Source organism: Limulus polyphemus, unplaced genomic scaffold (genome assembly GCF_000517525.1).
Source record: "Limulus polyphemus unplaced genomic scaffold, Limulus_polyphemus-2.1.2 Scaffold1466, whole genome shotgun sequence".
Taxonomy (NCBI): Eukaryota; Metazoa; Arthropoda; class Merostomata; order Xiphosura; family Limulidae; genus Limulus; species Limulus polyphemus.
Genome location: NW_013667076.1, coordinates 60995 through 73082, shown reverse-complemented (window position 1 = coordinate 73082; position 12088 = coordinate 60995). Strand labels below are relative to the sequence as shown.

General features: G+C 31.5%; 1 protein-coding gene across 4 annotated transcripts in view; it reads right to left on the bottom strand.

Annotated features, from left to right (window-relative positions):
* Positions 1–3832: 3832 nt before the first annotated feature.
* The window catches only part of LOC106463711 (protein CASC3-like), a 40665-nt gene continuing 32409 nt past the window's right edge, over positions 3833–12088 (bottom strand). For 2 of the 4 annotated variants that reach the window (XM_013923772.2, XM_013923773.2), the window contains exons 9-10: positions 11759–11884; positions 4781–10522 (exon numbers count right to left, since the gene is read on the bottom strand). In XM_013923772.2, the coding sequence (XP_013779226.1) occupies positions 10370–10522; positions 11759–11884 (279 nt within the window). In that variant the 3' untranslated portion in view covers positions 4781–10369. Of the gene's footprint in view, positions 3912–4780; positions 10523–11758; positions 11885–12088 lie in introns of those variants that run through there. The other 2 variants (XM_022391290.1, XM_022391291.1) reach the window with 2 other exon arrangements.

The window sequence follows — 12088 nt, the reverse complement described above, 5'->3', positions numbered from 1 at the left end:
CAATACATTAAACTTGCAGAGCTTGCTTATTTGAGGATAAGTTAAAAATGGCTTTGGTGAAGATTTTGCTATTATGTGTTGAAAAATAACAAATTAGGAGCAGAAGAAAAGGAATTAAGACTGGAAAATGTACAAAGTTCTTTGAGGGTGAATGAAAGCGCTGGGTTATCAAGGGTTTGCAATAATAATAATAAAGTTAAGGTTATAGATACAAGTTCAGTTAACATTCAAATACCAGTCTCTAGTACATTTGAGTTTTTGGCTGCTTGCAGGAGGAACAAGATGATCAAGGGGTTCAGATAATGGGGGAGGGGGGGGGACACTTTCATTAAGTTTACCGATAAAGTTATTTCTAGTGGGGAATAAAAAACACACCTAAAACTAGAATTTGCTTATTGGTTTTTAAAGTAGAGGACATCACAGAGCATTTTGACAGATTAGTTGCTCAAACTGTGAAAAGTTCTTTTTGTCAATACATTAGACTGACAGCCCTTGTACATACTTTCAATAAAAATAAACCATAAAATGATGACAACAACGTTCCCACATATACAATAATTTTATAGCATACAATTAAAAGAAACACTCTTTACATGATTTAGTGGACAACATGGTCCATCATCTTCATGAGGCTCAAAAAGATATAGTATGCTAAACTTGCAAAGACTGGTTATTGGAGGATAAGTTAGGGATAGCTTTGGGGAAGACTTCGTTATCATAGGTTGGAAAAAGCAAAAATTAAGTGTCAAAATAAAAGAATCCTTCAAATTAAGTTTAAGACAAAATAATGTCTAGAAATCTGTATTTGGAAAATCTCACAGTAATTTTTGAATCACAGCCTGTCCTATGGTGAGAATATCCTGGCTTTATATATAAAACAAAACAACACAAAGGCAGGTTGCTCATGACACGCACCTCCCTCATATGACCCAAGATCACTCTTGCTGCAGCACAGGGGTGAGGAAGCCCCAGCCCATTAACTGGTTCAACAACAGAAAAGAAAGATATCTATTTTATGACATTACAAGTGAAGTTAGAACTACCTTTTCTGCAAGAAAACATGCTTAATGACCAATAAGTGATTCTGGCTGTGTGTACAACTACAGTTAAGGAGAAGTTGCTTACCTGATTGACTTTATATACCAACCAAACTGATTAATACTACAGTATGTAGTATGGGTTTGTATGTACCCAATTCTGACCAAGTTCAATGGAAAAAAAATATATATAATACACAAGAACATATCATAATCTTTATAGTCAAACAAAACGCAGGCAAGAATTACGGAGTGGAATTCAAGAGAAGAAAAATGAGAGAAACTTCAATAATTCTCCATCACCAGTTTTTTTTTAAAGCTAAAACTTTCAAAGCAAAAGATAATTGACTGAAAATCTGCATTCTGAAAAATTCTCACAATATCTCCTGAATTACAATCTGTTCTACACGAAGGCTAGCCTGGTTTTATATATAAAACAAAACTCAAATAAATGGAGGTTGCTCACTGTTTGCTCCCGAAACAAGACTACTCTTGTTTGTACACAGGGAGAATCCCCAAGAAATTACTCAGTTTACTAATAGGAAATACACCTGTCTTTTATAGGATATTATGAGTGAAGTTATAGACATCTTTCCTGCAGAAAACACACTTAATGACCAATAAGAGAGACCTGGATCTGTGTACAACTAAAGTAAGAAGTTGAGTTGCTTATTTGAGTGACTTTGAGTGTTAAAGAAAAGAAAGGATGTATTGAGAGTAGAAATAACTCAAACATTTATAACATTAAAAGTACGGTTTTCTCAAAAACGTACAGTTTTACTTCTACAGAATGCTAAGTTTTATAGAAGATGAAAAAATTATTGTTATTAAGCACAGAGTTGCACAATGCACTGTGTTCCATCACAGAAATTGAACTATGAATGCTAGTGGTAGAAGCTCTCACGCTTACAACTAAGCCAGCAGGTCGACCTGATTGAAATATAAAAACTCGCAACCTATATTTTATTCTTACAAGTTGTGCAATCTTTAAAAATTAACTCCATTTACAAATAATAAACAGCCAATGCTGATACAGGCCTACATAGCAACATATAGGTTGTGGTTAGAGGTGTTAGGCAGACTAGATAGTGTTTTACAACATCTGCCTGGAATGCAAAAGCAAACATTTCTGTTTCTCTGCTGTAGCTTACAGTGCAGATGCTTGAGTGTCATCCACATCTTCAAATCCGAGACATCTAGGTTAGACCATTAAGTGTAGTAATAGTGTTAACACACAAAATTCGTTAGTTTTGATGTAACAAGACAAACAATTAAAGTACAACATTTTCTTCCACAACTTTTTTTTTTGTCTGTGTGTGTGTGTGTATAACACTGGAAGCAATAGTACTAGTCTATACTAGAATATGAAATCATTTCACCATTGTGGCTGGATCAACTGCAACTTTCAGGGCTTATAACACTAAAATGCATGGTTTGATTTCTGCAATAGGCATAGCATAGTCCATTTATAACATTTAGAAAAGAAGAATCCTACATAAAAAAGTAAAAGCAACACTATAATAATATACTATTTAAAAATCTGAGAAACAAGTTTTAGTTTTCATTACAGAATTCAGCATTTCTTTTCAGGGGGGGCAAGAAAGTCATAATTAACAAACTACGTTTCATCTGAGCTGGGATTATTTTAAGCAATGTTAGTACAAGTTTCCTTGCTCAACAGTAAATGTTGTACTGCCTTTGTTTTTCTATGATAAAGTTAATTTGTTTTCACTGAATTATATTTATCACACACACACACTCACTAAGAATAGAATCTCTACTAATTTTATAACAAGAAATCTAAGGACAGTATATTTTTAAGAAATAATTAGTTTATTTAGTGTTAGTAGAGTTGTCTTGTGAAAATGTGTAAAAAAACCCATAGAATTACATTAATAGATGTAGTATTTTTGGCTTCTTATAGGTTTCATACTTCATTGTGTATATGATACATTTTTGTGAACAACGGTTTAGGTTTCAAAATGAGGGCTCGTAATATTAAAAATTGGTTTTTAATACCTGCAATGAGCATACCACAGATAGTCCATTATGTAGCTTTGCTCTTAATGAGAAACAAACAAACATTAAATCTGATATACGTTATTTTTAAACCATTTTAAGTAGGTCAGAGTAGCTGGTGAGAATGTGCTGTTGGGTTAATAAATATACATTCAAGACTGAACTTCGTATTAGGTAATCCTACAGCTATGAACAGGTGAGTTCTCTACAGATAAATACAATACCTTTTACTGGTTGCTGTTTTTCAGGTAATGTAGTTATTCATCAATAGCTTAAAGAACCTATGCATGTTTCCTTTACTCAAAAAAGGCAAAAACAAAGTATTTTTTGCCGAATTGTTGTTGACCTATACTGTACAATATTTTATTATTTATGACCCTTTGTAAAGATTGTTTTTACCAAAACAAAAACTATTTTCAACAGTACTTCTCATTTTTTGTATTAAATTTGTGGAATTTAATCACAAACCTCAAATGAAAATCTTATTCTTACAGATGATTTTAGATACAATTTAGTATTTTCAATCTAAACAATACTCTATGTGACACAAACTAACTGGAGATCAGACACCCAAAGGATCAAACAAAGGTTATGTCTAATTAGAATTGTTGTCCAGAGGCAACAAATAAACAACACTCACTACCTATGTAAATACTTTTAACCAAAAAGCAGGATTGACTGTCACAATTATAACATAACCAAAGTGTAGAGCACGTTATGTGGCTTAAACCTTGGACCTTCCAATCTAAAACACTACATATTTGGTATGCTATGTCCAATTGGATATTGGAATTAATAGCTGTGTAGTTTTCTTTTGTACTCGTAACTGTATAGCTTAGCTAATCAGTTTACTTTCTGAAACACAACAAAAAATTGCAAATCAATTAAAAACACCTTACAACAAACAAAATCTACCAAAGTTTAAATAAAAAAATTAAAACAATCAAATTAATTAACATTAATAAAAGATGAGAATTTAGTGCCCTTTTGTTCATACGAATTTTTGAAAATCTAAATTTTCCACCCTCATCTTCCACTGACCATTCTGAAAACAAAAAATTATGCTTTAATAATAAAGAATTAACAAATGAAAAAAGTAACTGTGTTGAGTACGCTTTCACTCGCATGTTCTGACTAAAATTATTTTAACAGACAAAAACAGAATGTTAAAATTGTTTCTTAAAATATCATCAGAAAGCAGCAGAAATCGGATAACAATTTGGCAAATTACATAAATTCATTAACACATTTTAAAGCTAGAAATACTTGAGCATTAAATTCAATGGTCAGTTACAAACCTAATATATTACCTAACTGTGTGAATGTGCATGTAAGCATATACCCATGTTTTGATATTCCAAAACTATTTGTTACTTTGTCCAAAAGTAACAAAAAAAATAATATTTTTCTCCTTAAAAAATGACATTGGTCCTTACATAGGAATATTTTAGCCAACATTTTAACACAAAATGTATCAATCACAAACAAATGAATGGCTGCAGTGAAACAACCCCCTAGTCAGTATTCTTCCAAAGCTCCTCATCTATTGTTGGAAAACTTTTGATGAAATGTAAAAGTAGTTTTTTTTCTTCTCATTTTAACAATTACATGTTATCACTTTCTGTTCAAGAATTTTATTTCAACATGTCAGTTTTCCTCAGCGTTATGTTCTCCACCATTTCTTACAAACTCTACCAGTACAAAAAATCCACTACAAAAGAAGATCAATCATTTTTCACTTTATTATTATTCAGTACAATTGATGATATAATTGTCAGTTTTAAATTATCTTTAGCAATACACATTTTGTTATTTGTCTATGCACATAATATGGTATTACAATAAGCAAAAACTAAACAAACCACAGAAACCTAATAAATTATACTAGCCAAAGAGAACATACTACATTGGATTAAGAAATGTATTACACATTGATTAATATATTGACTAAAAGGAAATAAAAAAAAGTAAGCCCACAAAGTGTATTTACAATGAGCAATAACTGAATTTACAAAAGTAACAATAATACTTTTATGTTTATTACAGAACAATGAGATTGAGCCCATTTGCTCTGCCCTAGACACCTAATACACCACACTTGAGAGTACAGTATTAGGTTTCCAGGTTTTGAAACATGTAGAGTTAAACAGTAACCAAGAAAAAGACACACTTTGGTATACCAGTTCTTAGTTTCATTTCGAGAAGGAATTTCATACTGGTTAAGTAACTCAAATTACACACAAACTTACCTCATATTAGTTAAGAATTAAACAATACTACTCCACTCCATTAGCAAGTAAAAAAAAATACAAATACAAATAAACAATTTATAAATACCATTAAAGTTTTCCAACTACAAAAAAAGATAATTTACTCAAAATTTCTTACATAAGAAACGCAACTGTAAGATAAAAATTTATCTGATTATGATATTGTGCATAGCAAGTATAATAAAAAGATACACTTCAGCATAATATCAATATGCTAATATATATTTCTTTACTGGTTCTGCTTTCTGATAAACAGCATAAAAAATGTACTATTTCAAACATAAAGAAAAAGTACCACTATAAATAATGTGAACATACACTGACATTATATAAGAATGAAGAAAAAATCCAGCAAAACTAGGAAAAAAATTCTTATTATAATTTGAATTGGTAATCCTTTTTAACACAACTACTTCTAAGTATGTACTAGTGATTTATAAAGTATGCAATTGTGTACCAACTCATCTACTTTTATTTCTAGCCATAAAAAAATTAATATCCTTTAATTTGAGTTATCACCACCTAGTGTTCAAAACAACAATCGTATTTGCTTCTTATGGTGCTGTCTTTACTAGAATGTTTGATACTTATCATACAGTTATCAGAACCCGATTCTGGTGATTTTTTTAATCAATATTTGTGTGTATTGTAATTTTTTGAAGTGTCACTGCAGTTTTCAATGTTATGAAATAAAAATTGTAAGTACTTGCCATGCTACTAAATTTGCCCTTAAGGTGCAGCCACTTTAAGTACAAATTTAAACACTTCTGTTATGTACTAAATATTCTTTTAAACTCATGAAATACAAATTGAATTACTTCAAACAAAACAAATTTAATATATATGGGCTGAGGTTAGGGAGATAATTTCTGTAAAAATCAGTTCGATGAAAAAGTTTGGAACCAAAACTAACGAGATTTAAAATCTATATTGTGTTTAAAAAAATTCATTTGATTTTTATTTTTTTTACGTGACACAAAACATGTTGATAGTTTTAACATGAATATAAACAATTAAAACACCAACATATATATACACTGTTAAAATAAAAAACTGATAATATTTGGTATGTCTTTGAAAATGCAAGATGCTTAATTGTTTCAAAATTCATAAAATACCTAATATTTTATATGATCATTCAAATGTTCAAACGTACCATCATTATATTCCATAGTGCTGAGTGGATGTATGTATTTCATAACAGAAGGCAGTGATTATGTTAAACCCAACTAGGTTTTCAGGCATAACCTGAATTTAAGTACACCAAGTTCTTAATTGACAGCAGAATTATTGACTTCCAGACATATAATGAAACGATTCTATTTTCTTTAATATTTCTATTTTATTTTGTATTTCTAAATGCAATTGTGTACATCTTGCACTATGGTAAATATAAAACCCAGGTCACACACGAGCTGATAATGACAAGTTCACGGGTCCTACTGGCAAGAAATAAACCAAAAACTGTCCTAAAGACAAGTAGTGCAAAGGGACAACAAAAGTGAACTAGTCGTGTGTGTTAGTTTCCCACAATATGCTAGGTTCTTAGTTGGAACATCTTTGTGTCAACTGCTACTCTGAGAGACATCAGAGTATAATACCAAGTTTGGTACCAAGAAATGATCACCATACATATAAACCTACCCTATCTAGGTTGAAAACAAAACCAGTACCAATCATGCAGTGAACTAAACACACTACTAGTTTTAAGAAACCTAGTAATTACAAATGAACATGCTGACTTTTCTACACATTGGCAGCTTGAGGCATGACAGTGGCTGTCTAAATATGATTACTTATAACTTGAGTGAGAATAATTTCTTACATTAATGGATAAACAATACTTTCAAATTACAGGAACATCCTCAGATTTTGAGCAGAAGTTAAGACTACTGGTCATCAAGCAAGAAGGTGCTATGTTTCACTACAGTCTACCCAACAAACGTAAATAGCAAATCACAGTTATAGAACAGCAGAAAGGCAAGACAAGCTTACAGATAAATAAGCAGTATATATATAAAAACAAGTTTAATAATCAAAGTGTGTTAAAAGTAAAATGCTATTTAAAAAACACCAGCAGCAGAAAAACAAAAGTGTAATGAGTGCAAATAAAATTTGTGTACAATAGTAGGTTAAGACAAGTTTTCAAAATGTTGAAACAGTGGAGCAAAACTACAAAAGCAAGCATGTAAGTGGGCCATGGGTAAAGCCCAGCAAAATCAACCTGGGGTTTGGGGACTGCCAAACATAACCCTACTACCCCACCATCTCTCAAATATTTCCTGGAATCTGCACAGATCTTGTCATTGAAAATATCTTGACCAGCCCTTGAAATAAGCCACATTATGCAGCAAAAACTCAATACTGATCACATGGCCAGACCTTTAGCATATTATTCATTTGCAGCTTATGAGAATGCTGTTTAATAAAACAGTGTGGTATCTAAAAAAGCTACTACTCATAATGAAAAGTTGTGTATTCTAATGACAGAAATATTGCTGCACAATATACACCAAGTTACATACACTGTGAAAACCCTACTTGTTGCAATACAGCCGCCATTTAGAAACATTGTTAATGATGTAGGGATTCCATCTGGTGGATATGGAGGCCCTTTTTTCTTTCAGCATCATTCATTGGCCAAATACAGTTGAAGCAAGACAACTGATTAATCATATTCAGACTCTCATCATCATCATGGTTCATTGAATTTTGTGCAAGGTTATTTTAGGGCTAACTGCACTAGCCAACCCTAATTATGAAGTAACAAAGTAGAGGGAAGAAAGTTAGTCAACATCACTTACGACCAACTTTTAGGCTTCTCTTTACCAAAAAATAGTGGGATTAACCTTCACATTATCCTGGAGTCACTTGGTTCTTGAACTTATGTTTACCAACAGAGGAGCTGTGTGGCCAATGCTATTGGTATTGTAATCAAGACTAAGCAAAGATGTTTGTGAAAGATAAATTCTCTATATTACACAAGACTGAAACAGAAGCCAAAAATAACAGAGTAATTAACTCTTACATGTTAAATATCAAATAACTAAAAAAGATTCAGAACAAACAAAAAACTGCTGTATTACAAGTTACAGCTTTTACGCTTAGGAAGAACATTTTTAAAACTGGTACTTCCTTAATGTAAGTTAAAATAAACCAATACTTATAATCAGTAAGTAAACTTAAAATGAAACTATTAAAAAATAACAATACCTGAATTGAAACCTACTTGCTATATTACCTGTCTGGTACCTCTGACTTAGAATTGAGCTTAGCAGTTGTGTTTAACAAAACAATAATTCTTCTTTACAAAAGTAATAAGCTAAGACTATAATGCAGTGATAAGAGTTTATGTATATACAGACTTCCATCTAATATCTAAACTCTTAACACAAATAATGAACAAGATTTTTGATAAATTTTAATCTTTTATTCCTTTACAATTGTAAAACAATTAATTACTTTGCATGTGCCAAGGTATCCAATTATTAAACTAAATATTCAAACAATTTAGGTAGTAGTTTAAAGAAAGTTAGTCAACACCACTTACCACCAACTTTTAGGCTTCTCTTTACCAAAGAATAGTGGGATTAACCTTCACATTATCATGGAGTCACTTGGTTCTCAAACTTATGTTTACCAACACAGGAGCTGTGTGCCCAGGTATCCAATAATTAAACTAAATATTAAAACTATTTAGGTAGTACTTTAAAAATACAGATGATCTTAATAATAATTTTTGTTGTTCTAGGAATTTCAAATTTCATCAAAAAGAGGGAAATACTCTATTTTATTTCTAACTCTGGTTTAGAAGAAGAAACGAAAGGTACTGGATGATCAGGATTTACAACTAGAGGGATATACTGCATTTTATATCTAACTCAGTTTTAGAACAAGAAATGAAAGATACTGGATGATCAGGATTTACAACTAGAGGGATATACTGCATTTTATATCTAACTCAGTTTTAGAACAAGAAATGAAAGGTACTGGGTGATCAGGCTAGCTAGAAATCTGGTCTGACTAGCCAATTAGAAAAGCGGCAGTGGATTAAAATTTACACCACAACACTGTCATTTGAGAGTCAAACTAGTCCAAACATAGGTTTTTTTAAATATTTTATTAAATACATATATTTACTTTTACATCATTTATCTACAGTATTGTGTTTGTTGTGATACAAGTTTAGCAAATATTGTATGTCAAACCGACATGTCTTGGAGATAGTACATAAATTTGTTCTCCTGAATATTTCAATAATCAGGCACATATATAAACATTCCAACCAAGTCAACATCTTAACTTAATTAAAATTTAACCTGATTAGTTAACATCCCTTTAAGCTGTCTTTGCACGGCTTAGACTTAAGCCTAAACCTCTACCAACATACTCAGTTGTGACATCACAACTTCTGGTTAGGCTTAGATTCCAGCCCACACCTCTACCAATATATTCAAATGTGACATCACGATGGCTGGTCAGGCTTAAACCCCAGCCTAAACTTCTACCAACATATTCAATTGCGACATCATAATTTCTGGTCAGGCTTAGACCTCAGCCTAAACCTCTACCAATTACAGGAGGCAGGCTCAAACTTTATTATCAGTGTAATTTTACAAAAACAGGTGATAACTACCTATATTGTGACTGGAAAGATTAAAATCAAAAGGTCTAAGTAGCACACAGTGAAATCTGAAATGACCTGTCCATTTTAAGAACAGTGTTTCTGCCTCCCAAATTTTTGAAGTAAAATTATCAACTGGGCAATCTTAGAAACATGTTTGCTACATAACCTTCTGGTTGATGTAATTTTTGAAGCATAGACTTCATTCTGAAGTTAAGCAATTTTCCAATATTGATATCTTTAATAACAACTTCTTTTAACTATACAAGGTGAAATACAAAAGGCACTGCCATGTTGTATGTATAATACACATAACAAAAAAAAAAAAAAGAAAGAGAGAGAGAGAGAGAAAGAGAAAAACATAGTAGCCTAAAATTGAATTTTTAAAGACTGCTTTGCATAATTGTCTGATAATACTATTAACTCTCTACACCTACTGTAGATTGTAAGTTAACATCTGCTGGTATTGCTTCTTGTTTTTCCTTTCCTAGTGTTAAGGGCTCAACATCTGATACATGCTCTTCTTCTTGACTTTCATCCGTTGTTCTCTCTTGTCCTCCAACAGTTATGCCCTGCAACAGTAATTATTCAAGAAGTCTTAGAGATTTGAACAATACTGAATTATATTAGCAATTAATCAATATTTAATCAGGAACTTAACTCCTTAAACCCGATAGGATACTGCCAGTGTATAGCTGAAAATCTTAATTTATGTAACATAACACAATGTCTTGGAACAACATGGGACCTATTGGTCCATCTCAACTGTCCCATCCTCTAAACTAAACCTATTAATAAATAAATCAAAAATAAATAATAGAATAAAAAATCATAAAGCCAGCCCTTATCATTCATATATTTATCAATCTTTCTCTTAAACTCACTTAAATTTACTGCCTCCATAACATCTGAAGGCAATCCATTCTAATGGCCAATCACCCTGTTAGAAAAATGAAACTGTCTTAGCTGAAGATGACTCTCACACTGCCAAAATTTATATTTGTGTCCACTAGTCTCTCTATTCTCACTGATGGTGACAGTGTACGATAACATTTATGTCTCTTTGGCTAAAAACTAATCCAAACCCTGTTATTATCCACAAAATTAAGAAAATTGAAAGTTTATAAGGTATGGTGATAATTATTAGAAAATCATGAAAAGAATACTGGCAGAATGTGTGAAAAAATTATGGGTTTAAAGAGTTAAGTTGCTCTAAGAAGACCAACTCTCCTCAGATAAAGTACTACCCTAAATAAACACTCAGATTTCATGTTGAAGTGCTAATGGAATTTTAGTATGAAAATATACAACTATTTCAATTTATCAGAGAACAGAGTCAATTTTATAAATATACATTTTATTTTAGAAATATTCTGAGAAATAGAACATAATAATTAATATTAATGTCTTGTGAGAGCAAGTTACCTATTTAAAGCAAAACTACAAATCAACCTGGTAATGAATATAGGTAATTAAGTACTTTTTCTTATGTTCTTACTTATAAAGATTAGAATGCATTACTTCATCAGTTGGGTAACCTTGCTGTTAATGATATTTTCTTTAGTCCAAGCATAATTCTCAACAGATTATTGGCATAATCTTTGTTCAATAAGTTTGTGTGAACAGGTTTATATGATGTACGAGAAAGTGAAGTCCAATTCTTTCGAAACAGGAGACAGATTTTTAAGTTTGTAATGTGTGAAAAAAAAAAGCCTTATTTTAGCTCCAAAATTCAAGACCAAACAGAATATGTTTGTAGTTTCACACGGATCAGAAAGATCTGTACAGGCTGACAACTTCTTCCCTACCTGTGATAATGGTGGAGGTACTATTGGTATAGCTGCTTTCGGTCGCTTCTGAGGTGGCGTTCGCAGCAGCTGTTGTTGGCTCTGTGTGTTATAATAGGTTATGCCTCCACGATATATTTCTTGAGACTGGATTAAACCATTACAAAAAGCAGATATTTTATGAATTTATATTACAGCTCACAGATATCGTGAAACAATAATCACTGAAGAGTTTTCCTCGTCAGTTGAACTATTTAATAACACTCAGAAATAGAACATGTTTTATATTAGAAAATTTTGTCCATTCCCAATTTAACAGAAGTATTATTGTCAAATTATTTTTTCCTTTTT